Source organism: Paroedura picta, chromosome 1 (assembly GCF_049243985.1).
Source record: "Paroedura picta isolate Pp20150507F chromosome 1, Ppicta_v3.0, whole genome shotgun sequence".
In the NCBI taxonomy this organism is placed as follows: domain Eukaryota; kingdom Metazoa; phylum Chordata; class Lepidosauria; order Squamata; family Gekkonidae; genus Paroedura; species Paroedura picta.
The window spans coordinates 92585085-92612922 of record NC_135369.1 but is presented as its reverse complement, the minus strand read 5'-3'; the positions used below and the strand labels follow the sequence as shown (position 1 = coordinate 92612922).

Here is a 27838-nt window from a genome sequence, read left to right as displayed (position 1 = left end):
GACAGATTTTATTTTCCTGGGCTCCAAGATCACTGCAGATGGGGACTGCAGCAAAGAAATTAAAAGACGCTTGCTCCTGGGGAGGAAAGCTATGGCAAATCTAGACAGCATCCTAAAAAGCAGAGACATCACCTTGCCAACAAAAGTGCGTTTAGTCAAGGCTATGGTATTCCCAGTTGCAATGTATGGCTGCGAAAGTTGGACCATAAGGAAGGCCGAGCGTCAAAGAATTGAGGCTTTTGAACTCTGGTGCTGGAGAAGATTCTTGCGAGTCCCTTGGACTGCAAGGCGAACAAACCGGTCAGTCCTAGAGGAGATCAGCCCTGACTGCTCTTTAGAAGGCCAGATCCTGAAGATGAAACTCAAATACTTTGGCCACCTCATGAGAAGGAAGGACTCCCTGGAGAAGAGCCTAATGCTGGGAGCGATTGAGGGCAAAAGAAGAAGGGGACAACAGAGAATGAGGTGGAAGCAGTAGGTGCAAGCTTAAATGGACTCCGGGGAATGGTAGAGGACAGGAAGGCCTGGAGGATCATTGTCCATGGGGTCGCGATGGGTCGGACACGACTTCGCACATAACAACAACAACAACAATATAAAGTCAGTTCCCTTCGTATGTTGGCCCTAACCTAAGAGTTACTGCTGTCTTTCCCACAAAAAACCAAGTAAATGCTCCACTGTTCATCACATTCTCCAGGTAGTCGCAGAAGATGGAATTGTGCTCTTTTCCATGATGTATCTTCTAGCAGGTCTCGAAGTATTTGTGTTTCTTGATCCACCAAATTCAGCGGTATCGCCTGATGGTTTCTGTGTGGAGTATTTCTAGCAGCCTTGCTGTCAGGGCCAAAAATGTCTCTTGGTTGTTTCTTGCATGCAGTCGCCTTTGAATAGACTCTGTATACTTTATCAATCCGAATCTCTTCCTCCTCTAAGCAGTCTTCCGGGCTTTTTGTGATTTCCTTCCTTAGATCTGCCATCTTCAGTCGTCTCCCCAAGGACACTTTCCTGAGTTCCTTGAAGGAAAGGAGTGATTAAATGGTAAAAAATGGAGAGCTCTATTAATGTTCCTTCTGATATCCCTCTTAGTCCCATCAGCCAAGACATGGCCATTTGGGCAATATGATGTTTTGGGAGTCAGAATGTGGGCAGCATCAAGGATGTCACTGCTATCTACTGATGTGCAAGGTAGGGTGGGAAATCAGTGCTATGAAAGATCTCCATGCCTGGAAATGAGCTTTCAATATGGTGTCTTTATTTTTTAAGGCAAACTTCAACAATGGTTGTAGCACACAAATACTAGTGTGGTCTGACACACAGGCTGGAAATCACTGATTTAATATTATACTTTCCTGATTTTCTCAGCACTGAAATTTGGGGAAAGAGAAAACCTGCACACATTCTATCCTATTCCAGCACTTCTGGTCTGAATTATGGAGTTATGTTACAAATTTCATCTTGTGTACTGGCATTAAAAAAAATGAATTTGCTTTTCCTCCATATGCAGCAAACAGATGCCAGAGAGTAGGGACCTTGCATAATCAATGAATGATAACTTATAAAATCTGTAAAACTGCAGGAAGAAATCTAAATTTCAGCAAGTTTCCATCTTGTCTGCCTTTTCAGTTTGATCAAGTAGAGAAAAAAATCCAGCTGAGCATAAAACTCCATCTGTTATTATAGCCTTGGTGAATGTATGCCTGGCAGAGGAATATTCAGAGGGATGTTTCAGAAAAAGAACTCTGAAAATTCTAAATGGCAATAACATCCTGCTGAGTAACAGTCAAGGCTACAATAATCAATTTGGATTCAGATTTTTGCAGGGTTCTTTAAGGCAGAAAACAATGCATTAGAAGAAATATATGTTTCACTACTTATATGTAATCTAGCCAAAAAAGCCTGATGTATCTGAAAATACAATAAGCGCTAGGGCCCCACCCCCAAACCCAGGCAGGCCACCTGAGTCCTGGAGAAGCCTTGGCCGGCATTTTTGGGGCAGAAGGGGGAGAGGAAGCACTGGTGGGGACTCTGCTCCTTCTGCCACCACCCTGAAAAGGCTCGTCGAGGCCTGCAAAGGCCTCATTGGGTGTTTAAGAGGTGGCAGCAGAAAGCACTTGCGGGGACTCTGCCCCTTCCTCCACCGTCCCAAAAAGCCTTGCCAAAGCTTCAGTGGGTGTTCTTGGGGCGGTGGCAGGAAGTGATGGTGGGGTCTCTGCCCCTCCCTCCACCACTCTGAAAAGACTCAGTGAGGCCTCAATGGCATTTTGGGGCAGTGGTGGGAAGTGCTGGTGGGGACACTGTTCCTTCCCCTGCTGGCAAGGCTGTAACTGGAACTGCTCAGGGTGGTGGGAGCACTGGCAGGGACTGGCTTGCCCTCTCCCCCCTACCCCCACAGCACCACCGAGGCCTGGGAAGGCTGAAACCAGGGCTGCTCAGGGTGGGGGCAAGCACTGGCAGGGTGCTTCCTCCCTCCTTACCCACCCCCACACCCATGGAGCTTGCAATCCCAGGCCCCACTTCTTCCCTCCAGCTCCCACTCACCAGCTGACACTTCTTCCAGATGGAAGAAGCTGGAGGGGGATGCGGCCAGGGTGGGACACCCCTCCTGATTGGCCATTATTATTCTTTGTGTACGTACTGTTTAAATTATGTTTTCCTTTTGACAACAATATTTGACAATACAAACCCTTCCTCTGACTCTTGGTTATGCAGCAGTTCCATCAAAATGCTTACATCAATGTCTGATAAAACACAGTCTGCAAAATGTTAGGAATTTGTTCATCTTGCTCTGATTACCCTGCAAGAGAAATAATCTCATGGTATCTGCTTAGTTTACTTCATTCTGCACTGGATTTACATTTTGACTAAGGTAAAAATGTCTCAGTTGTGCAGCGTGAACTAATTGGATCATGTTTTGAACTCACCTCTCTTTATAACACTGTTCCAGTTCAATATTTCTATGTCCAGGCCATCTGATATTGCTGTAGGTATGTTGATCAAGAGCTAGGCTGCTGTGATTAAGTGATTAAAGAAGAATAAGCATAGATCTGACAAGATGAGGATGCTGCTGTTAGGAAAGGCTGATTTCTTGTAGGGTATCATGCCTCACATTTGATTGGATTCAGCTGACCCTTGTTGACTCACTGGAGCGTCTTAAGGGTTATACTGGCACCAGCTTTGCTCCTTGCAAAGCAGCTAATCGTGCTGTAAAAAAAAAAAGTGAGGATATGATTCTCACTTAAATTGTATGTGGGAACATCATGGCTGGGAGGGGGGATGTTGGGCAGCTGGGTTCCCAGCCTCCAGGTGAGGGCCTGGAGCACTTCAGGCACCAGTTGGAAGGAAGAAGGACATGAAGGAAGGATGGGGGGAGGAAGGGAGGGAGAAGGAAAGAAAATGATTGAAGGGGGGAGGAGGAAGGGAAGAAAGCAAGCAAGCAAGAAGAGGAAGGAAAATTGAACAAAGAAGAGGAAGGAAGGAAGGAAGAAAGGAAGGAAGGGAGGGAGGGAGGGAGGGAGGGAGGAAGGAAGGAAGTGCCCAAAGCTCATGGTGGCCCTATGTGGCTGGATGGGCTTTTCTCCATCTTCTGAGCCCTTCCCCCCACTAAGGAGATGCAGGAAAAGTCCCCCTGCCTGGCCACATAGTGGCCAGCATGGGCTTTGGGTACTTTTCTATGAAGGAGAGGACCCCTGTCCAAGTTAAAAAGAGGAAATCATGTGAGGATTTCCTCAGACTTGTGTGAGTGAAAGCGCTTCAGACTCCTCAGTAGTCAGAGGGATACTGGTACTTAGTAACGGAAAGTGGAGGTACTAGCAGAAGGAAACATACCTTTTAGGAGTCAGGGGAGTTTAGTGGAACTCAGAGACAAAAGAAAAACAGAAGTGTTTTTGGATGAAGTAGCTAATACCTCTCTATTTAAAAGCAAGCTTGAAATCTGAAAGAAAAGCCTATGAACCTCTTCATAGTCTGTAACTAAGAAGTTGAAACTGCAAAATAACAGAAGCTTGAATTCCTTATTCAAGCAGTCCTCACCCTCAATGTAAAATAAAATATTTTGTTTGTTGGTTGAAAAAATGCCTCTGAGCCATTCTAACAAAGGATTTCAGAAAAGAGGGCTGCACGCCTTCCCAAAATGTTTCAGGGCTGAGTAAAGCCAAAAAGAGCTGTCAGTGACCAGGGCAGAGTCTGCACTTACTTTGTTTATTCCACTGTCAATCCTGTTGAATTCAGATCGCTTTGAATTCGAGTCTTCCTCTTCCCCCCCTCCCCATTGACAGGAAAATCTTCTGCACGTGGTTAGGAGGCTCAGAAGAGGGGGGGGAGGCAAATGGAGACTCTTTCTTTGTTTTCTTGAAGGGGGGAGAGGATCCAAGAAGTCAGAGGAGGGAGGAAAATCTTTTCTTTTCTTGCAAAGGGGGGGGGGTGTAAGAGGATCGAAGAAGGCAGAAAAAAAAATCCAAGATCAACAGAAGTTGAGAGAAATTAGGGGCTTCTCCTTTAAGGCAGGATTATCACATGACCACCTGTGACCAATCATGGGTTCCCTACCACGAGGAGAGCCCAGATTCAAAACAATGTGATTTTATAATATATTCAGGATTAAAAGCACTCAAAGATATTGCACAATAAAGGTAGGGTCACTCCGGATCAATCCTTCTTGCTGCAGAAGGAAAATTTAAATCGCCCCAAATCCAAACGGAAATCGCATTCTGTGTAGAGGGCAGGGACTGAATCGACCTGGGATTGGAATAAAAGCTCCGTGCAGTTTACACCCAGGTGGGAGAGTCAGCATCATTTTATAATAAAGAAACTATGCTACAAAGGTGACTCAATCTGTGAGGAAACAGCATTTTATTTGCTTCAAGGTGGAGAAGTATGTGGGGGGGGGGGGAAGGGGGTCCATAATAACCCCCAACAGCATTCGCTGTACAGGCTCCCATCTAGTGGAATGGCCTACCTGCTGAGTTCTGAAAGCTCTCACATTTTTTTCATTACTCAAAATGCAAAAAACAGAATTGATCAAGGTATTTTTGTAGAAGGAAAAGGATTGTACTTCTGATGTAAGTGAAAATATTTAAGCAGGTTTTTTATTGCATTATGTTCTAATTTTTGTAATCCAGTTTTGTAAATAAATAGCCTATATAAACTGGGTCTAATTGATTTATATCCTATGCAGCTGATGAACAGAGCTCTGATTGATAAAATCTCTTGCTAGAATACATTTTGTAAGTTCTTTGCTTTCTTTGTTGAAGGGGGAAAAGCCAAAGATTTGAAAAGAACTGATACATTTAGTGAGTGACAGGAAATAAGGCTCATGCTTCTTGCTTCAGATATACCTTCCCCATGGTTCTAATTTGGAAGAGAACCAATACAGTTTCCTTTTCATTTGCATGTCTGTGCTGAAATGAAAAGCTACAACTTCTTTCCAGAACTTTGATGGATTTCAAAGAGTGACTGCCTTAAAGGAACAAGTCTCAGATATACTGGAGTTCTCTTGCTTTCTTCATGTCACTTGTGCATGTATGGATGCCAGGCTGCGGTAGGGCCTGAAATTACAGCACATCTCCAGACTACAGAGATCAGTCCCCTTGGAGAAAATGGATTTTGGATGGTGGACATTATATTCCACTGAGGTCCCTTTCCTCCCCAGTCTTCATCCCCAAATCTCCATCAATTTCTCAATCTGGATCCGGCCACCCACCTTCTCCATCTACCGCCAGTGGCCAGGAGGGACCTGACAACCCTATTTGCATGTTTTTCCAATGTCAACATCCAACGTTATTGCCAGCATCTGGAAACACAAACTATACTTTATTTCTTACCCACATTACAAACTATGTTTTCTTGCAAATCAGTTAATAAGCAGTACATTAGGGAACAATGGTGTGGGGGAAGAGCATGCAAGCCTGAGGACTTCCCATTTTCAATCTGAATGCAGCCAGTGTCATTGTAGAAAATGGTTAAAGCTGTAAATTATCTATTGCTACAATCCAGAAATCATGGCTGGCTGGCTGGATCAGCTTGAGTGGATCAACATGATATTAAATTCTAGAGAATACCCAAGCAAAAGATTAGAGATGAAGTAGCTACAGTGATTAAGGCTGGAAACAGTAAAAATGCCTTTCTCTTTTGCCAGTGCCACACTTTTCCAACTTGTAAAAGGTTTACTCTTTTATATTTTCAAATGCATATATTCATTCCAGTTCCACTACATTCCAGATTTGTATATTGTTTTTATTTGCATACACTCCCCAACCAGGAAAAATAAAAACCCTTTCCCCTTACTAAGCTTCAGTTTTTTTCTTATGGAATTTGTAAAGATTTGGTATAGAATAATGCTGGAATGTGCTGATTACGCAATCCTAAATGCACATATTTGTTCCAGTAAGTCCAAGTTTCAGGGTGTTTATAGACAAAGAGTCCTGACCTGGATATGTCAGGTTAGTCCAATCTTATCAGATATCAGAAGCTAAACAGGGTTGGCCCAAGTTAGTGTTTGGATGGGAGATCACCAAGCAATTTCAGGGTCACTTTGCAGACAAAGAAAAGGGCAAATGATTTCTGTTAGTCTCTTGCCTTGAAAGCCCTACAACAGCGGTCCACAAGCTTTCGCCTGCTGCGGACCGCTGCGGCATAGTGGGGGGAGAGGGCGGCCCGGGGGCCCGTACACGCGCAGCAGCCCCAGCGCAAACGCGCATGCCTTGGAAGGATAAATGATTAAGAAAGAGTTGCAAAACTGTTATCTTTTAATGCACTCACTCTTCCAATTTCTAAAGCATTAAAAATGGCAAGTGGCAGCTTAAATTTACAACTCTCCATTGTTATAATGGAGGGATGTAATGGAGGGATGGGGGCTTCCTCTTTGGGAGCCCCTAGTTGTGGACAATCTTTGACCAATCATTTTGAAATTTGGAAGGGAGTCAGGGAACCTACCAGAGCTATCCAGAAAGTTTGCAGGCTGTACCTCAATCCCCATCCCAGGTCTTGGAAGAGGCAGGAACACCAACATTCCCATTATAGTCTATGATGCTATTAACTTCCATGGGCACCAAGGCGGAAGGGACCAAATTGTGTCCCTCATGCACAAGCTTACTTGTGATCTCATAAGGGGTGGCATTCAAAAGCACTATGCATCTATGATTCTATGCACAGGCATTGCAATGGAGAAGTATGATAAAAAGAAATTAGTGGGCATCACAGAATCTTTAAACTGCATCAGAGGAAGGGGATTGGTTGTCTGAATTGATTGACAGGCAGAAGTGTAACATGTATAAGGTGTGTTGCTCTGTTCTGCCTTTCCCAGCAGCACGTGAGGAGGGTAAGCGATGCAAAAAGAAGGCAGAGAAGAGTGAGACAGCAAAAAGGTAAGGAGGGACAGGGTGGCATGATGTAATGTTGCGCTTTGCCATTCTGCAGGTGTGATATTATTTTTACTAATGTGCGGAAATGCCATTAGGTGGAATTACTGGAAGCTTCCTGCAGGGACTACAATTTAAGTTTTTGTGGTATTACTGAAAGCTTTGGAAGGAAGAATCTGGAACAAGAGTTCAAAAAATCAATCACAATATTCTTGGAAGAAGACAACGACATATGAATAGGGAAAAATATCTACAGAATTAATTCCAAAGTAGAATTAAGCAACCTAGAGATAACAAGGTTTGACAACAAAAGGATCTAAGACACTTAGGCTAGATTCTATTTACTAAATACATTCCAATGATTCTGAATATTAAAAACCTTAATACATAGAGAGATCACCGATCAGTCATATATTATCTATCAATAAAATCAATTCCTTAATTATTAATTATTCAAAGGCAACCTATTTTATCATATGGGTTAATTGACAATCAAAAGCAATTTCTTCATAGTGCAATTCATTTAAAATGAAAGATATGTATAAGTATATAAATTTAATACAATATGACAATTAATTAATTTAAATTAGAATACAAGTCTAATACAAGTCGTGTCCGACCCATCGCGACCCCATGGACAATGATCCTCCAGGCCCCCCTGTCCTCCACCATTCCATCCAAGTTTGCACCTACTGCTTCAGTGACTCCATCCATCCACCTCATTCTCTGCCGTCCCCTTCTTCTTTTGCCCTCGATCGCTCCCAGCATTAGGCTCTGTTGAGTTTCATTAGTACTTCTCTCTAAAAAGTCTTTATGACCAACAGATGGGACCAACTTGGATGCTCTTGGTCTGTCATCGAGATCACTGATAGGACCCAAGCCATTTTTTGTTTTACATGTCAAAACCTGCCTAAAAAAAATTATGTGAAGCCATTATAAATTGGGTAAAAATAACAGAATCATAGCCTAATTCCCAATAAAAGAAAAACACTTTAACAAAAACCAGGTCACAGACTGGATCATCAAGAGAGAGATTGTGAGTGCAGTTTCTTTGGGGGCTTGGTGCCATACAGTACAATCCTCAGTATGTATACTCAGAAGCTAATCCCACGTGCTTACTCCCCGATAAACATGTTTAGGATTATAGTTTTTGTATTATCTTCAGTCCTTCATTAAGTTTTGGTTTGTTGCAAATGCTTCTATAAAATTAGAAAATGGTATGTAAAACTTCATTAGATATTTCAGAATTAGTCTTCTCCTACCACCTCTGTTTGACCAAATGCCAACTATCTGAAATTTAGTCCTTAAAATAACTGTAGTTCACGGGTGCCATGGTTTACATATTTGTATCTGATAATGTATTCGTCTCTACCAAATTATGTCTGAGGCACACTTATTCTGTTATATTTTATCTAACTGGACTTATAAAAAAGGAAATATTTATTGATCTCTTGAAAGACATGTGTGTCTAATTAAGGATGGGTTTGTTCTGCATATTTTACATTAAAGCAAAGCAAATGTTTTCTGCTCTTTGAGTTTAACCATGTCTGAAGGGTCTTAATGAGAATCTGGCAGCTTTATCTTGGGTTGGATTTTGTTCACATAATTCCCATCAATTTAAATGTTCTCCCCCCAAAGCAAATATGTGTCCAGATGAAATGGTGACAGTACAGGATCCTCAAATGATACCTACTCATATGTCATCCTCAAATGATATTAAATATTGCTGCCTTATTACTTCGCAGCTTGTCAGAAAGTAGTCATACCCACACTATCATTTAAACTTGAAATGAGCCCCGCTTATGCATTTTAATAAATTGTAGCATAATATTCTGTACTGCTATTTTTTAAAAACAACAGTAGAATAATGATAATAATGGTCAAATTGTAGATAAAGGTAAAATCCAAAGTTTGAATCTCTGAAGGGAAGCTGTAAGTACTGGGGTTCAGTTCTGCTTGGAATTTCTCTCCCAATTTTGAGAGACTGATATCCTTAATACTATTTTGCTCCCTTATATATTTGGGAAACAGCTTCCTGGGAGGAGACTGTCCAGGGCCCTGTCTGTATAGGTCCACCCTGATTGGCCCTCCCCCTCCAGCTCCCACCCTCCCTCCTTGCCTGCTAGAAGCCTTGTGGCTGCAGCCTCCATTGTCGCCCACGAGGAGAGAGACAGCAACAGGGCTGCAGATGCGCTCCTGCTGGGAGGGAGCTGGGTGGGGGTTTTGCAGCCTCCTTGCAGTCCGCAAAGCCCTGTCGCTGCTGGAGGTGGGGCCTTCTCACTCCCTTTAGCCCATTTTGTGGGCTAAAGAGAGACACGGCCACCCTCTCACGCCCTCTTGCCTGATGCCCCTTTCAAAGCCTATTTTTTAAAAATGGGCTTTGATACTAGTAGACAAATAATGCTTATTTGAGGTTAATGCAAGTTTCTCTTTTTGGTACTCGGCAGAAAAAAATTGCCTGTTGATAGTGCAAAATTTTGCAAATAGAGCAAAAATTATCAATATTAAACTGGGAAACCTACAATAGTTATATGTATTTATTGCAACAGTAGGTGATGTTATAAGTTAGAAATTGGTTGGGCTGTTTGAAGTTTTCAAAACTAGAACCTCTATGGTCCACTGAGTGTTTTGAATGTATACAATTGCACTGAATACAATTGAACTTAACCATTTAACTGAATGGTTAAGGCATAGCTAACTTATATTAAATGATCTAGAGCGGTGGTCCTCAACCACCGGGCCGCGGCTCCCAACCCCCTGCCCCCCCCGTAGTAAGAAACTTCCCAGGCCGCAAGCTTGTGGCCCGGCAAGCCTCTTACTCTGGGAGGGGGGGGAGGGAAGCAGGGCCGCGGATGCGCAATGCGCCATGTGCGGCCGAAAACGTGCATGTGCATGTGCATAAGTGCCACACATGCGTGTTCGGGCCGCGCATGGCGCATGCACGGCTGGGCAATCGCCCTCCGTGCTGCCACCGGTCCCCAGCCTAAAAAAGTTTGGGACTACTGATCTAGAGTGCAGATTTGTATTTAAGAATAGTGTTTCTTTCTGTGTTAGTTCAAGGTCAACTTATTCCAGATTTCTCTGCAAGAATCTCAGCCACCTGCAGATACTTACTATCCACTAGTGCAGTGGTTCTCAACCTTGCTAATGCCGTGACCCTTTAATACAGCTTCTCATGTTGTGGTGACCCCCAACCATAAAATTATGCAAGTGTTCTTTCACAGAAATTAAACCGAAACTGAACAACGGTGTGAAGATCCATTGTTCATGATTGTATATAATTTTTTTTCCCTGGGGTTTCTCAGAGCAGTTCTGCCTCTTGTCCCACCATGCTGATCTCTCTCTTTTCTGCTGCTCCAGAGAGACGGATGCTCTATCTTGATCTACTCCACAAGGCTGTTGTGTGGATGGCGCCTCCCCCGGCCAAGCTGCTTGCCCTGTCATGACCCCTGTGAAAGGGTTGTTTGACCCCAAAGGGGTCCTGACCCCCAGGTTGAGAACCACTGCACTAGTGGATTATTGTAAAGTGTTGTACTCAGTCGCTTACTTATCTAACTCACGAGGCTGTCTTTTAAGAGAAAACAAAACTTTCAGTTATTTTTTTTAATTCTTGAACTCTCAATAAACAAAATAAATTGTAGCTCATAGCACTTAAAGAAGCATGCTGTTATGAATGAATGACTAAATTGCACCCAAGCTAATTTCCATGGAAAACTACAGAAAATGGCTAATTATTGCCTCAAAATGCTGGTAAAGTGGTAGACAATTGTTATTTGTTCAACCTGAATGGAAATATATAGGCATTTGCTTCAGTCCTTAAGCTTTTATAGAAATGTCTTCTCTTAATAACAGAGGCTGAATCTCTAGGACTCTTGAATTTATATCCAAAACCAGAAGATATTCAACAGAATAGTAATTACTGCATTTTCCTGACAGAGTATCAGGCTCATTCTAAATATGAGCTGACAGCTCTGGTTTGGAAATTACCTAGAGATGTGGGGGGTACAGCCTGAGGTTTGACTTTGTGGAGGTACCTTGGCAAGGTATAATGCCATGGAGTCCACCTTCCAAATTTTCTCCAGAGAAACTGACCTTGATGGTCTGAGATCAATTGTCATAGCCCTGTCATTAGCCATCTAGAGGAACTGATTGGCCACTGCGTGAGGCAGAATGCTAGACTAGATGAACTATTGGTCTGATCTGACAGGGCTCTTCCAGATGCCACCCAGAGGGTGGCACCCCAATTTAACAGTTGGTATTCTGATCTCAGTGGATTTTTTTTTGAGCAATAGTTGCGGCCTGAATGAAATCCCTGTTGCCCAAACCTTGCTAATAAATTTTGAAGACATATTTCCCAACAGGCAAGCTATTCAGTTCCTATGTGCAATTTTAAAACATTTTGTTTCTGCTAAAAGTACTGGACTGGCTCCAATTAATCATTGAATTGAATGGTCCCCATAGGCTGTTTAGAACTCTTTCCCAAGTTCAGGATGCAGTCATAAGAGGTGTAGTTCCACATTTTCATGAAACCCTCCAAGAAACGAGACCACAAGACCACCTTAGGTGGCATGCTGAATTACTGACTGTCCCACTCCAGGATTCCGATGGTGGTACATTGCTGGTGCATTGCAACAAGTAGGAAAATATACACAATCAGCAGAGAAGTATATTTTTTAAAAGACTGCTCACTGAAGTGCAGAGAACAAGAAAAATGAAATGGTGCCAGAAGCCACACTAATGCCACCAACTCTCACTGATCATGGAATAGTCAATTAAGCCTCTATATCACGGAATAGCCAATTAAGCAATAAAAGCCCAACAATGTACTCTGTGGTAATGTCCTGTCAGTCCTTTGCAAGATGGAAGGAAGGAAGTCACACTACTTTAAGAGGCTGCAGCAAAAAGTGCTCTCTAGAGGTTTGAGTGTACTACTCAAACCATACTCCTTTTCCCCAGGTGAATACACAGGAAAAGAAACAGGATGCACATTTCACAAGTGCAATCCTGATAGAATGCCCATTGGATAAGTATTCTTTTCCTCAGTGTACCCATTCTTTCATCTGTCATCACAGACTAGTAATATTTTGATTAGTAAAAAATTGTCATTGTCATTTTGCAGATAACCTTCTCTGACTCATGCCCATCTTACCACATGACATGACTCCCTTCTAAAATGTATGACTTTGTCCTGCCAAATATTGAATCCATTGAATTTGTCCCGTTTCCATATATCCTTGATTCATGAAAAGAACCACAACAATTCATCCCATCTGTGCATGCAGACAGTGTGGAGTGTTCACGATACTGCAATGTAATTTTTACAGCCAGACTGAAGTGAAATTTCATTCAACGAAGTCCTTAGCAAAGTAAATGAAAATGGCAATGTCAATATTGAGGTTGACATAAATGATAGTCTTTGAATAAATGAAATGTAGATAGCTTTATTGGATTCAATTACATTTGAAATTGGACAACTCGAAAACAAAGTACAATAAAAACTGGAACACATTTATTAGGGTAACGTTTTTGGAAACCCCAACAGACTTAAATGCAAATAGAAGGGGTTAAAAATCATTTTGCAACTCAAAAACACAGACACATTCTGTATTGCCCAACAAGATTTAGAATGGCAGCACAGAAAGAACACTTTTAAATGTCATGTCCTACTGCTCAGTTGTGGAAGTGAACAGTAACACTACCAAGTCATTTTTTTTAAAACTTTAGTTTCATGCATGCTAGGAAATAAAAAAGGTGAGGTTAGTGATGATTAAAAGCGGAGAATATTAATCTTCAGTAATATATTGCAGCAGTGTATATTTCACTTCTAGCATTTTAATAAAGCATGTTCATCTATCTGTAAAGCATTGCAAATTACATAATATATAGTTTTGCAATATCTAGGAACTCTTCATTCCCATATAGCTGTGGAAAACCTTATTTAATTTTGCACTTATGTCAAAATAGAAAATAGTAGCCATGTTATGTTTTTTAAACATTTTCACTCAGCAAATATGATGGGATAAATGTACATGGCATATACAGTGCCAGATGTGAAATGGGGAACTTTGTGTGCAGGACCCATTTGCGCAAGCAGTTCTCCATTTAGCTGAGGACAGATAAAAGCATGGCTAAAAGTGGGTACAGGTATTTGTACTGGATGTGAATGTGAAACCAAAGCAGGTACTTCAAGGCCTGCATCACATGAGTGACAAGAAGTAAATGAATTTTGGCAGTGGAATTTAGATAGAAAAGGCCTAAGTGTAACAAGGGGAAGCCAGACAGAAGCTTGCAACAGTCAAGGGTGGGGGTTGATCAGAACATTAACTAGACATTTTAGCCACCTCAAATTTCCATTTTCATAATGCTGTTTCGTGAAAGAGCAATATGACTAAACCATATAGTCCTCTTCAGTGATATTCATATGTATATATAATTTTTTCAGAGACAAATGGTGCATGCAGTATGATAAAAAAGCAAGGTCTTTCATTACTGTCCTTTTTTCAGAGAGAACTCTTCATGCACAATATAGATTTTTTATTTGTATTCCTGAACCCACAGCAGCAACAGAGTATTAGGTACACCTTCATTTTTAAGTTAGGTTTTATTCTACATTTTCTGAACTGAAATGAGCCACGTTAACAGCTGGTACTAGTAAAGATGCAACTTCATTCCCTTCTGTTTGTCCTGTACAATTTTCCTCTTGCCAACAGATTTTAAATCTGTTTGGTTCTCTTTCTCTTTCTTTCTTCTTTTCCATGGGAACTGCTTGGTAAGTGCCGACATTAGAGCTGACAAAGCTTTGTGTGTGTTTTCCCCCTTTGCCTGGTTTCTGTGTCTGTGTGTGCAGGCATGCATTCATTAACGTAATTCCTCAACGTTCAACAACAGCGCATCATAAACCCGGGAGAGGGAAAAAAATCTCATAAATATTTAGATTCCTCTGACTACCTTCTAAACTAAAGTAAAAAAAAATAAAAGAAAGTATTTGGTCAGGACTTGGTCTAAGTTAATCTGCATGTGAAATGAAATGGGTTACAAAAGGATGAAAAGGTGGTGGAAACTAGTATACAAATGCATAGTCCCTAGGGGGTCATTCATCTTGTTCTTGTCAATACATTCCCAGTCTCAGTGCCTAGCTTTTTCTGCGCATGACCAAACAGACCAGTTTTGCAAAGACAATGTGGCAAAGGACGTACATATTTTGTTCTACTGTGTAGGATATATTAAGGAAAAAAAGATGCTAGCTAGTTTTTATTGTGGACGTAGCAACTGACTTCTCTATGCATCTCTTGATGCCTGAAATCCAGTACTCCTACAGGTATCCTTTTCTTGTAACATACATTTAGAAACCCAACATCAAAGTTCAGAACATCCTAGGTGCTGGTTGCTATTAATGGAGAGGAATACAATTTTTAATGCAGTGTACAGATGATTATTTAACTGTACAATATAGTTCTCTCAGAGGTATACATACAACAGAAACCTTCAGAGATAGAAACTCTAGTTGATGTAACTTATACTAATACAAATACAATATCAAGAAACAATTGTTAAATGATAGTGCTGAAATGACAATGATTGAATATGTAACGCCTACTTTTACACAGAGGGTTTCATTAAAAAATATTGCTATACTAGTCAAAGAATGACATTGCATTGACCAGGTAGGAAGAGTGAAAATACACATTATATATTCAGCATTTCATTTTAATTTTAAAAATGGAATAGTTCTTTGTATTCAAAACTTTTCAAGCACCCCGAAGTATTTATGAGCCTCCTTTTGCAAATCCCTGCTTAGCTGTGAAGGCTGCTGGATGGCAATCAGGAAAGCACTATGCCTCAGCCTAACTTGCTCACAGAATGGAAGATGAGATAGCTCAATTTGCAAGCTCCTCAGAGAAGAGGTGGGCTAAATACACCGTTTGTCACAGTTGTGAATTACTTAAGTTATGACAATTATGAAGTTACTAGTAATATAGCCCTGTATGAGGAATACAGCGGGCGCTAGGAACTAACCTTTGTGCGTGTCCCCCGGCGGCGGTCCTCTGGGTCGGCGGCTCTTTGAGGGGGCGGCCTGACGCGGCGAGAGGCGCTTCTGTAAATTATGGCTATATAGCTTAAAAAAGCTATATAGCTTTTTTCTGACACACATGATACACTCTCAGCACAGAATTATATAATAGCGAAGAGTGGTGACCTTAGGCATATGTCATAGGCGGTGGTCTCCAAAAAGTCTAAAATTTACATATATTGGTTGGAGCCATAATTTACAGATCCCAATCAACCACTCAGCTACACTTTATAATGAGTTTAATATAAATATTTTATATAGAGTGTATTAGCACAGTTCTGACCACTGAGGAAGACCCAGTAGGGTCGAAACACGTTTGGTCTTATGTGCTGTTAGTTCTGTATAGTTTTTATTCTGTTTTTAATTGTGCACTGTAATAAATAATCAACATTTTTACATTATTTTATTGTACAGCTAACTTCTTAGTTCCTACCTGTTAAGGTTGGGTTGTGTTCCTTTTTTGCTTTTGGTTTTGCATATAGGCAAGTCAACATGTGAACATTTAGGCTGATTCTGCATTAAGCAGTGGGTTGAACTAGATCAGTGGTTCTCAACCTGGGGGATCGGGATCCCTTTGGGGGTCGAATGATCTTTTCAAAGGGGTCGTGGCAGAGCAAGCAGTTTGGACGGGGGTGGCACCATCCACACAACTGCCTTGCGGGGTAGATCAAGACAGAGCATTCATCTGTCTGGAGCAGCAGAAAAGAGAGTGATCAGCATGGTGGGACAAGAGGCAGAACTGAACTGAGAAACCCCGGAAAAAGACTAATTTATATACAATCATGATTGATCTTTATACCATTGGTCAGTTTCGGTTTAATTTCTCTGAAAGAACACTTGCAGAATTTTATGGTTGGGGTCACCACAACATGAGGAACTATATTAAAGGGTCACGGCATTAGGAAGGTTGAGAACCCCTGAACTAGATGGTCTGTATGGCTCCTTCCAATTATGACCCTATGATAGTTACAATTGAATTAAGTACTTACATGAAACAACCCTCTTATACAAATCTAGAGCTTGCCTTTTTACTCTTGCATAGTCCAGAAAGGAAATCTAAAACACACACCCACAACTCCAACAATTCCTATTAGCTCTAGGTAGAAGAGTACAATTGCTTTCTAAGTTGTTATCCATAGAATTTCAGTGCACTGACCTTTTTAAAAAGGCATGATGCCATTAAGACACTTCATTTGCTATTAGGCCCCATTTTATGTTTATGAATTTGTTGCTTCTTTCTTATATATAATGAGTTCCATCCACAAGGACAAAAATATCACGTTATATTCTTGAACTTCCCATTTTGGAATCCAAAGAGCTGTTTCAATTTATGTAAGGGGGATTACATTAGTCCAATGGAAAGTTGGACCTTTCCCCTTTGCTACTGTAATCACACTCCCCTCAGTTTTCTAAACAATCTTGTTATGTAAAGGGCTATTGTTTGAAGGAAGAAAAATCACAAATCTTACATTCTCATGGGCTCATTGAACTGTTTGTTTCTTCAGGGAAGCACATCCTGGGGTAGTAGAGGGTGGCATTATTCTGCTTCTAAAGGACAATCAATAGTTGAAGTGGGCTAAGTGGGAAATTCCAATCCCAGCTTCTATAACAGAAGAGAGATTGTGAAGTGGAAGTCTCAGATCTTGCGTTAGGAAAAATCCTCAGGAAAAGCAGTCGGTTTCCAGCGGTCTGATCTGAGCTTGATTCTAAACAAAGTGGTTTCGCACAAGGCTTGAAAAGTCCAAGATACTTTACTACGTCCATATTTACTACAGGCACCTAGCCATTTTTTTAAAAAGTTTCACATATGGCTAACGCCAGCATTGGGCGATCTGAAATAATTTTTCGTTCCAGTTAGTATTTCCTAGCCTTAAATTAAACACTCTACTTCAAAGAAACAATAACTTCATCATACCAGTAGCTACATTCAAAAGCATGTGTTCTATTAAAATTAGTTAAACTTATGTATAGATATGCTTAGAATTTGGGTACAGATTGCTAATACATTTTAAGTATAACAAAACAAAGCTCCTAGTTAAGAGTGGTTAGGTAAATGAAAGGAATGTTATTCTGACTAGCAATGGAGAAATACTGTCTATATGACTTGTTTATACAATTGGAGACAAATTTGTAAAGCTTGTATTTAACTTATTTTTGCTGAATAAAAATTATATTAAAATTTAAAAAGAACAGTCAGCTATTAAGTTACTATTTTAGTCCTTTAGCTTTCCTCCCCTCCCACCCAAAAAAAAACCCCAAATCACTACCAGCAGGCGATAAGTTATTTGCTGGCCTATGTGAGATGACTTGCAACTTTATTCCACATGTGGATGATCAGATTTTATCTAAGTTGAAAATCAGGGCAGTATTACCAGGAAGACAGAGGAATGTTTCAAAAATGTCAACAGACTTTTGGCAGATAGAATGATCAAAATAACACTTGATGATGCCTAAAGATACTTTACAAAAACCCACCTTGAGTGAGTTTTAACAATCAAGGAAACATTGGCTGATAAACAGTTAAAAGATGACAGAATATGATAGACCTAATTGGTGCATAGCTCTCAAGATGTTTGTAGCTTACCACTGTTACTAAGTTGGCTCATAACTTTGCCAAAGGTTGCTACTGATTGGGGCGACTTTCTACTTTAGGGAAAGAAAAGGAAGGAAAATAACAGGATAAAGCTGTAAGGCTGTGACACTAGGGACATGTGATCACCACATTTGATGCAACAGGGTCACAAGGAGAGTTATGCCCCGTCTTTGTTGTTATTTCAATGGGAAGAACAGAGCAATCCTATGGTAATTGGGGCAGTCGCCTAGTGAGAATATTAATCGGGATTCATGAAAGCATGAGGATCTTCCTGAAAAGAAAATGGGAACCAAGTGCACATATGTACATAAGAAAAGAACAGTTACTTGAAAGAAAGTAATGGAATGTGCCAGTAGAACCCTAAACAAAGCAGCAAATAGCAAAGCATGAATGAATGACCAAACCTCCCGAATAAGCAAATTCCTGGAATGTTGATATCATTTAAACAAGTTAACCAACTCAGTTAACTACAATTACACTCCTAAGAGTTGTTTTAATCTAAAAATAAATGTAATTCAAAAGGGTCACTTTGAAGTCTTCTGTTCTTGTCTTCAGAATGAATGCTGATTTTAATTGTCTTCCCCATGTCTAAAGGTATCATCCAGTTGAGAGGAACATTAGAGTCAAACTAGATATCTAATGGCAGCCCTGTCTGTACAAGTTGTATCTAAAAAGTGTTGAGGAGTCTAATGAGATGTACAAGTGATGGGAAATTAATCTTGCCCTATCTTACATACCCACACTCAAGTACAACAGGTATTTTTCACCCAGTCTCTCTGTCAGGCAGGGAAGAAATACCTCAAAGATGTGGGAGAAAACAGAATCCTTCACCTCTATGCACCACATTTTTGTAACAGAATCTGCAGCTCCTATGAGAGATGAGCAGAGGAGAGATGATGGGGCCCATGCTTATTCACATCGCTTCTCAAAGGTTCTACTTCTTACTCTTGGATGTGCTTACTAGGAGCCCCTCTGGAGATAGTGGGACTTACAAATGAATAACATGTTGTTTTTCTAAGCAACAACAACAAAGTAATATACACATTTTAAAAAGGGAGCCTATAATACTTTGCTTATTTTTGTCAGCATTGCATTCATATTAAGTAATGATTCTCTCTTCCAAAAATAGTACTTTATTACTGAATTGATTGATGATGTTTTTACCCAAAAGAAAAAAACACACACTATGTTTTTTGTTCACTTGACAGGTTACAGATGTTTGATTTAATGTTAGCTTTGAACCTTCTATGGAACCATAAGATTTGAAAATATTGTGAAAAAGCAGATATTTGAAGTAGCCTTGCAAAACAATTGTTACAAGCATTAAATACAACCAAGATTGTCTTCTTAGAGAGTAGAGAATTATATACATTGGTTTCTAAACAAAACTGTGACACTTACTTGGTAGTAAAGATTTCCTGGTAAATAGGCATTCGATCAGGCAGCAAATATTATCAAGCTCCTTTGAAATCTATTGCACTTTCAAGAAACTATGCTTAGTATAAAAAGCAATCGTGAAAATTTTCTTGCCTAATCCATTTTAGCTGTGCATTTTACATTCTGGGCCTATGTAGGTTAACTTGAAAGAAAGTTTTACTCTGCTTTATGGGACTCTGTGAAGTATGGAAGCACAAAATTATTTTCATAACAAAGATCACTTTGGGACAAGAAAAATTAATACCATGCCCCGATAAATGTAACACATGAGACCGCAGCCAAACTTCCACTTTGGAAAGGTTAACTTTTCTCTAGCTGTCTCAAACACCCAAATTTGGGAAGGATTCTTTTTTTAAAAAAAGAGGGAAAATACACGTTCCCAATTTTCCTTCTCAGTAAAGGCTGAAGATAGCAGGAGACAGGCGGTGTTATTTCCAGCCCCCTGGCTGCCGTGCTCTTGTTAAGCTCTGAAAAGAAAAGCAGAGGGGGCGAGGGGAAGCTACAAGTACTGCGAACAATGGCATTTACAGGATCAGGTAACTGACGTCCTTGGCGGCAGGAGGCCGGAGTTCAAGCGAGGCAGTAAACAAGCAACCGTCGGCATAGCAGACGGTCACTTGGGCAGTCAACCCTGCGGGGCCAGCGGCTTCGTCGGGGGAGGCCGGAAGGATCCCGCCTGGATGAACCAACGCAGTTGGGCCCCACCCCGAGTCAAAGAAGCCGAATTACCGCCTGGCTGGTCTTTTCTCTTGGCTGGCTCGTCGCGATCGCGGCCGGGGAGAGGCGCCGAGGACTCTTCCCGGGGCTTGCCGGTCCGCGGGGCCCCTCCGGACAGTGAGGCCGCGCGCCTCTCGCCATGCCCCGGGAAGGGAAGGGGCTGCAAACGGGCCACGGGGGGGGGGGGAAGGGAAGAGATGGGCGAGCGGCGCATCTGCAAACTTTCCGTGCACACGTACGGGGGGGGGGGGGGGAAGAAGAGGCGCCCAGGCAGCCCGCGGCTGAGCGTGCAGGGCCTCGGCCACCGGCACCCCAGCGGCTGTGCAAAAGCCACGCCGGCCTTCGAGAGCCGGGCTCGTGTGTTGCTGGAAGAGGAAATGGCGCTGCTTTGTGTCAGAAACGTCAGCCTCGGAGACAGGATACACACCTCGCAACACGGACTCGCGGAGCACACCGGAACCTGCCTTACAGGCCGGCACGTCGGCTATTCGGCGTCCACCCCTTCCCCGCCGCTATCGGGACCGGCGGAAGCCTCTTCCTCTCCTCAGCGGCCCTCGCGGCCACTGGCAAGGGGGAGAAAAGAAGCCGCTCCTCGCGAGGCGACCCCTCTTGCGCTGCTTGCGCAAGCGCACCACGGTCATCTCAGCCCCGCCCTATTCCTTACACCTTGAGAAAGGAAGGGCTGCGGCCGCTGCCGCGACACAATTGAAAGCGCGAGCACGCACGCTCTCTCGCAGATGAATAATATATACCCGCCCGTAAGAGAATACACTACGCGCATGCGTCCTAGTAGTAACACACCACGATCGGGACTTCCCCCTGCTAGGAGCACGTGACCGAGCACCACCCCGACGTTAGATCGGTGAAGTAACAAGAGTTATTCCCCCTCCCAGGAGGACTTTTTCGAGATCTCTCTCATTAACAATCTCGGGGAGGAGGGGAACGCACACGGAGAAGGCACTCGCCTACAAAAACCGCCTGCAGCCTCAACGCGTAGTAGGCAGCAGTGTGAGCCTTTCTAGGTGTGTGCACGCGCGCGCCAGTTAGTCACACCGAAGCACTGACATGGGGGGGGGGGGGAAGGCAGGCAGAACGGGAAGTCGCGCGCGCGCGTGTTTGCTCGCGCTGCGATTCTCTCCTCTGTCCGCCCCCCCCCCCCCCGAACCTCTCCACGGCCGCCTGCCTGCCTGCCTGGCGGGTCGTCAGCCGCGTCCCAAGTCTCAAGCGGGCAGGGGCAGGGGCAGGGGCGGGGCGGGCAGAATCCGCCAAGTGGCGCCGCCGCTGCCGCCGCTCTCTGATTAACGGCCGCCCCGCCCCTGCTCCTTGGTGCTCCCTCCCCGGCCCCTGTCCCCTCCCTTTCCCGCCGCCGTTGCCTGCCGCCGCCAGCACAGCCTGAACTGAAGCGAACTGAGGAGGAGGAGGAAGACGACAACGGGGACGACGACGAAGGAGGAGGCACGGCGCCTACAGCCCGGTTGCGACTCGCCCGCCTCAAGGAAACGGCACCAGCGGGAGGGGAGGGAGGCAGCAGCACCAGCAGCACCACCACCACCACCACCACCACCACCACCACCACCGGTGGCCGGGGACAGCCTTACAAGCGGCAGCGGCGGGGACTCCTCGGGAACCAGTAGCCAAGCCCGCCCCCCTTCGCCCGCCCGCCTGCCTGCCTGCCTCCCTCCCCCGCCGCCGCCGCGGAGACAGAGCAGGGGGCCGCCGCCGCCGCCGCGCCGAGGAGCAGGAGCCGCGGCCAGCGTCTGCGTGTGCTGGCGGGGAAGGAGAGCCCGGGAGGAAGAGGAGGGGGAAATACCGACGACTGCGCCCGCCGCTGGCGCACGGCGCTGGGGAAAGGCTTCCAGTGGGAGCGGCGACCGGAAGGGGGAGAAGCGGCGGCAGCGGCAGCAGCAGCAGCAGCAGCAGCCCTCGGTGTGAACGCGCTGGAGGAAGACTAGGGCGCAGCCCTCGGCCCTTTCGGGAGCGGAGTGGGGGCTGGGGGGGTGGCGGTCGCCGAGTTTCCCCCCGTGTTTTTCTCCTCCGCCTGGGACCCGGCGGCATCTTCCGGTGGCTTCTTCGTCGACGGGCACGGAACCCCCTTTTTCCCGCTCCCTCCTCCTCCCCCTCCCCAGATTTTAGGGGGGGAAGAGGCCTTCCCCCCGCCCCACATACACACCCCGTCTCTTCCCCGCCTGGCGGGCGCCCAGTGCGGTGGTTGGGTGAGTGCTGGTGCGGGCGCTCGCTCGCTGTCTCCGTGCGCTTGGAATATGGTTGGGGAAATGGAAACCAAGGAGAAGCCCAAGCCGAGCCCCGATTACCTGATGCAGCTGATGAACGACAAGAAGCTCATGAGCAGCCTCCCCAACTTCTGCGGGATATTCAACCACCTTGAGAGGCTGCTGGACGAAGGTAAAAACGGGGGTGGGGAGAGGCGGAGAGAGCCCCAAAGCAACTCTATCCTAGTGGTTGAAAAGAGGGTGGGGAACGGACTGTTCTCTATCTCTCCCCCCCTTCCACAACTTAGGCCCTTCTACTCTTATATGGATCCCCTTTGCTCTTCCTATTTCTGTCCCGGAGATGAGGGCGGATTCCCCCTTTCGGCCCTTCAATGGCGCCTCTTGGCCTTGCAGCCCGCCCCATAAACAAAAGACTCGAAGCGGGAAGGAAGTCTTCCCACCGAAGTTTCACCCTTTCAGGATTAAGAGCCTGGGAGTCAATGAAATCTCTCTTTGTGCGCTGGCGTTTTCTTGTTATTTTGCTCCTCAGGGGGAAGGCAGACGCCACATTGACAGAGACGGAGAGACCAGAAATAAAAAAGCCCGAGAAGGGAAGGGTGTGTGTGTGTGTGGTGTGTGTGTGCGGCGGCGAGGGACGCTCAGACTCCTGAATCCACGAGAGCGTAGAGGGCTGGGTGGTGGGACTTGTAGAGGTATTTATAGGCAAGTTAGGTTTGTAGCCTGAAGAAATGAAGAACGGGTGGTTTTGTTGAGATTTTGCTGTTACTGGGAGGTGGATGAAAGATACTGATAAGATGAGAAGACAGTTCTCTGCAGGGCATTTCTCTGGAGTAAACAATTTCAACTTATGTGTAAACAGACTGAATTTCTTCAGTGAAGGATCTGCACTGGAACACCAAAAGTAAAACACTAAAAAGTACTTATTTCAGGTCCGAGCCCATACAGTTAATGGTATACCTCTTTTCCAACATCTCCCAGATCATATTTTCATAGAATTACAATATTGGTCACATTTTTGGTATGACTCTTTAAGTCTGCAATCTTGAAACAATTCTGAATTGTTCTGTAGGTTTCAGTAGCCTGAGGATTGCTGACAGAGGCTTCACAAAAGTGTTTTCTAGCATATTTTTAATGATATCTTGTCTTGTTTACTTGGATTCTGTCCAAGATGTAGATTCTTTATTGTCAGTCAAAAACATCCTGTGAATTTATGTCTGGAAATTAACGGGACGTGGAACTCGATGTCTAGTAGTCCTATACTTGGATATGAAATTCATTAACCTGTAGTTTCAGTTTTGTGTTGGGTACTTTGATTTACTTACTATATGCAGAATTCTTCCTCATCTTGAGGATTTGTCTACTTTTGGAATGGAAATGATAGATTTAGCATCTGGTTGAAGTGAATGTGGCTGCACAGAGCAAGTCAGACTGGAATTATTCCCTGAATAATCACTATTTTGATAGCTAATTTAAAAACAAGATAGACATTGCAAGGATGCTCCTATGAAAATAGTTTCCGTTCGTAAACATTTTAAGGAGACATTTTGTAAAGGAAGTTAAGAAATGAACTCAAAAAACGGGTTTACAAAACCAATTTAATAGTATTTCGACAATGGATTTTTAAAAGTTTATGAATTAACAAAATCTGTTCCAGAAACCAAGATAACAGCACCTCTGTTACAAAAACAAAAGAGCAGAATGTCTCTGGAGTCAAAAATATATTGCAACAAGAATGTGAGGTCACTCCAATGTGAAGCACTGCAAGTCTTTGTGTAGCAGAAAGTACTTGCTTAAAAGTTCAAAGCCAGGACTAGAAGAAACTTAACAACCTTTTTCTTGTTCTGCCTCCCTTACCCAATTCCTTTCTAGTTAGCCCAAAGAAAAAGTTTAGCTGGCCCTTTAAGTCTTTCTGCTTTTCCTGTTTGTGTTGGCTTCTGGGTGGGAGAGCTGCAAAGGCTGAAAACTTTCTGGAATGTTAAAAAAATGTTCTATGCAAATTCAGTGAATGATCTAAATGTTTTAATATTTGAACACTAAGGGGCGCCCGTTCTTTCTTTTCTGAAAAAAGAGATACTTAAAATCCAGTTATTTTATAAAACTTAATAATGCCAAAATTAGCTAACCATGACTTAAGAATTATGTGAGAAGTGCAAGTTAAAACACAGACATGAATATATGCTTTGGTTTTAACTTTTTTTTGTTAGTTACCCTTCCACACCCTCTTCTCTAAAACAAGGAAGGTAGGTTTTGCAACATTTAAAAAAAGAAGTCCAAGCTGTGTCATAAAATTAGTGCAAACACTAGTATTCAGAAACTTGCTAAAGAAAAGTTATATTTTTTCCTTGGGGATTTCTGGGAATTTTCATATTTATAAACATTAAAAATGAACTTAAAACGCATTCTGATTGCCCAGTATGTTTTAAGCAGGAGAGTTAATGTTTCTAGCCAAGAATAGTACTGATTAAATTAACTTACTGTTACAAGGTTTTGTTATTGTTCAAGCCTGGAAAAAACCATACGAAGCAAAAATTGACCAACCAAGGTGTAAAACATTTGAGTGAAATGATTAAGTACTGTATATCCTTTCATTTCTAAAGGCTCGGGGTTTATTATATAAGTAAGAAATAAGAAATATTTACCTTGTTAATGTTATGAAGTAAAGTGGAAATTTGAAATCATTAGCGAGTAGCAGGTTCCTATTCTCTTAAGGAGTAATAGTTTTTACTTGATAAACATTGTATTTAGTAGAAAGTATCTCTAGAGAGATGAATAAATATTAGCTTTCTGTTGGTTAACAGCAGCCTGAATAGAAGGGGAGGAAGGCTTTTCCTAAATTAGAAGCTTTGTTTCCTGCAATTGTTTTCTTTGTAGATTTTTTAAAAAGTATTTTCAAAAGCTGAACTCCCCCCCCCCCCCGTAAATGGAAACATCAGATTTATTTTACATCATGTGCTTTTCTCCCCGTCCCCAAATCTGAGTCAGAAACTTTTGGTAAGTATCCGGGTATTATCTGCCAACTAGTATTAGGTGAAACAAATCAGATGTTTTACATGTGAGATTCTCAGATTTCCTTGAAATCTGGAATTTTACATGTACTTTGATTGGTGCCCCAGTGAATATTAAGCCTTTATTGGAATTTCAACACTGAAATTAGTAAGAAAATTAAATGAGTGCAAAAATGCTGCAGTCAGACATTTTTTTAAACTTCATGGCTAGTCCACATGAGGTGCATACCAGCAGAAAAAGAAAACCAGCTTTGTGTGCATAGATTCTGAATCTGAAAATGAAATAGTTGTGAAGTCTGTTTACCATTATCAATTGTGCTAGAAGAGCATTATCTTCAGGAAACTATTTAAAAACTGTACGTTATATTATTATGTATTAGTAATAACTAATTGAAGATTAGTAAACTAACTGAAGCCTTAGCAGTACTTAGAATATCACTCACAGTGTAATCATAAACAGGGTGTTAATATCAGCTGAAAGCCTACTTAAATGCTCAGCTTCTAAAATATATTTATGAAACTTGTTCTGAAGTCTTTATGCACCCAGTCCTTAGTTGGCTGTGGGAACTCACTTTATTTCAGTCTTTATAAGGAACCTTTCCTGATATTATAGATGTCAGTTTTTTCAAAAGTTGGAAGATTAAATTACAGTTTTGATTAAATTTATGTTTCCTTATATAAATATAAATAAGAGCCTGGGAAGTAGCTCTATCTCTAACCAAATAGTAAAATGTCATATTAAAATATCATTTTCCCTGTTTTTGTGCTTCAGTGGTTTTGGGGTGCAATGATGATCTACAATTCTGGGCATGGGGTGTGTGTGGAAGCACCTTTTCAGAATATCCCACTTTCCCTCTTTAATGAGTTTGTTTTACAACAACTTCTCTGTATGAAAGGACCCTTGGTATCTGTTAATTTTTCAGAAGAGATGAACCATCAGACTCCTAGTGCCTTGGCTGCTGCAGGTATTCCCCTAAAGTAGCACTCACATTATTATTTCTGATGATATGCCATATTTTATATGCATTATATCTGTTTTTCCTCATATCTGCACACGGATGAACCCAAGCCTGTATCTCAGCAAGCAACTCATAATAAGGATCTTTATCAGAATTCCATATCCAACTGGCTTTGGTCTCTACTCTTGACACACTCTAGCAACTAAAATTTACCTCTTGGAAGTAAAAAGTGAGGTGTTTTTGCATGAGTTCATGTATTTAACCACTTTTGCTCTTGGGAATGATCTGAAATGCTCAATGTTTCCTCCATGGTCTGGAAGTCAAACGAAATACTGTTAATCAAGGACACCCCCACCCCATTCCTGAATAACAAACAACGCACTTTGTAATTATAGTGCTATAACATGGTTGAAAAAAATGTTGCACCTTTATGGTTTGTTATATATTGATGTATCAATTAGCATGGTTCTTTCTAGCATACCAAGCTTTGGTATTGAATACTTTTTCTGTTTTAGTGCAGGGTAAAAACTGATACGTGCTTCAGTTTCAAAATACATTTCACAATCTTTATAGTTGAGCATTAAAATACATTCTGCATTATATTGGTCTGTAAGCTATATTTTTGTATGCAGGTATAAGCCCTGTTGCTGCTGTAGTTTATTACAGTAGTTTTAATAAGTGTGGCAGCATCTGGCTTTTTGAAAGAATGTTTAATATCAGTTCATCCAGAAGAATCAGAGTAGTCAGTTACATTTTTCAAATGTAAGTAGGTATTGATTCTATCCTGTCACTGAATCTGTTCAGCCTTGCATATGAAGAGAGTTCCGTTATTTCTTGTTCCTGTTCATCCTATTCAGGAGGGAAATGGAAGTTTAGCATTTCATGGATACGTATTTATCAGAATTTCTTCCCAGTTATTGATGTTTTAATTACTTCTGTGGTCCATTTCATGGTAAACAGTAATTTGCCAGCTGTATGCAAGCATCCAAAGAGTATAGGTTTTAATGTGTTTTTTTCCTTTCCCATTAGTTCCCAAGGTATTGTTAAAGGCCCTATTTATTTTTTAGAAAATAGAAGTTATAAAATGCACTGGGTTGGGTCCTGGCTAACTATTTTATTAATAGAAGGACTTCCTTCTGATGTGAGGAATAGTTCACTCCGCCAGGCATTTGGCTGAGGTCAACCTGAGCCAATCACCCCCCATTGGCCCCCGAGCTTCCCTCTTATGGAAACCACTGCTGATCTGTCCAACTCACAGGGCCATTAGTATGCCATAGTTGATTCAAAGTTCTTTCCATTGTTCTACCAGTCTAATATACTGTCTACTGTTACCATTGTATTATTATTGTCACAATTATTGAGTTATCTGTATTGTTCCTGTTCTATGTAAAAGTATATATAATAAATATAAATAAATAGATATATAAACACTGGTACAAGGCTTCTTGAGCTAACGGAATATTATTTGAC

General features: G+C 42.3%; 1 protein-coding gene and 1 long non-coding RNA gene across 13 annotated transcripts in view; one reads left to right on the top strand and one right to left on the bottom strand.

Annotated features, from left to right (window-relative positions):
- Positions 1-346: 346 nt before the first annotated feature.
- Positions 347-21311, bottom strand: LOC143842812 (uncharacterized). Of its 2 annotated transcripts, none has more exons than XR_013233361.1 (3): positions 2922-21311; positions 2684-2794; positions 347-1013 (listed from the first exon to the last, which is right to left on the bottom strand). It is a non-coding gene; the product is annotated as an uncharacterized LOC143842812 (long non-coding RNA). The 2 variants fall into 2 exon arrangements; XR_013233368.1 differs by having other exon boundaries at positions 349-1013; positions 2731-2794.
- A 249-nt stretch (positions 21312-21560) lies between these two features.
- The window catches only part of QKI (QKI, KH domain containing RNA binding), a 163710-nt gene continuing 157432 nt past the window's right edge, over positions 21561-27838 (top strand). For 4 of the 11 annotated variants that reach the window (XR_013233357.1, XR_013233359.1, XR_013233358.1 and 1 more), the window contains exon 1: positions 21579-22576. Coding sequence is in view for 8 of the 11 variants with exons in the window: in XM_077348002.1 (XP_077204117.1) it covers positions 22435-22576 (142 nt within the window). In the remaining 3 variants the exon portion in view is untranslated. Of the gene's footprint in view, positions 22577-27838 lie in introns of all 11 variants that reach the window. The other 7 variants (XM_077348032.1, XM_077347963.1, XM_077347973.1 and 4 more) reach the window with 7 other exon arrangements.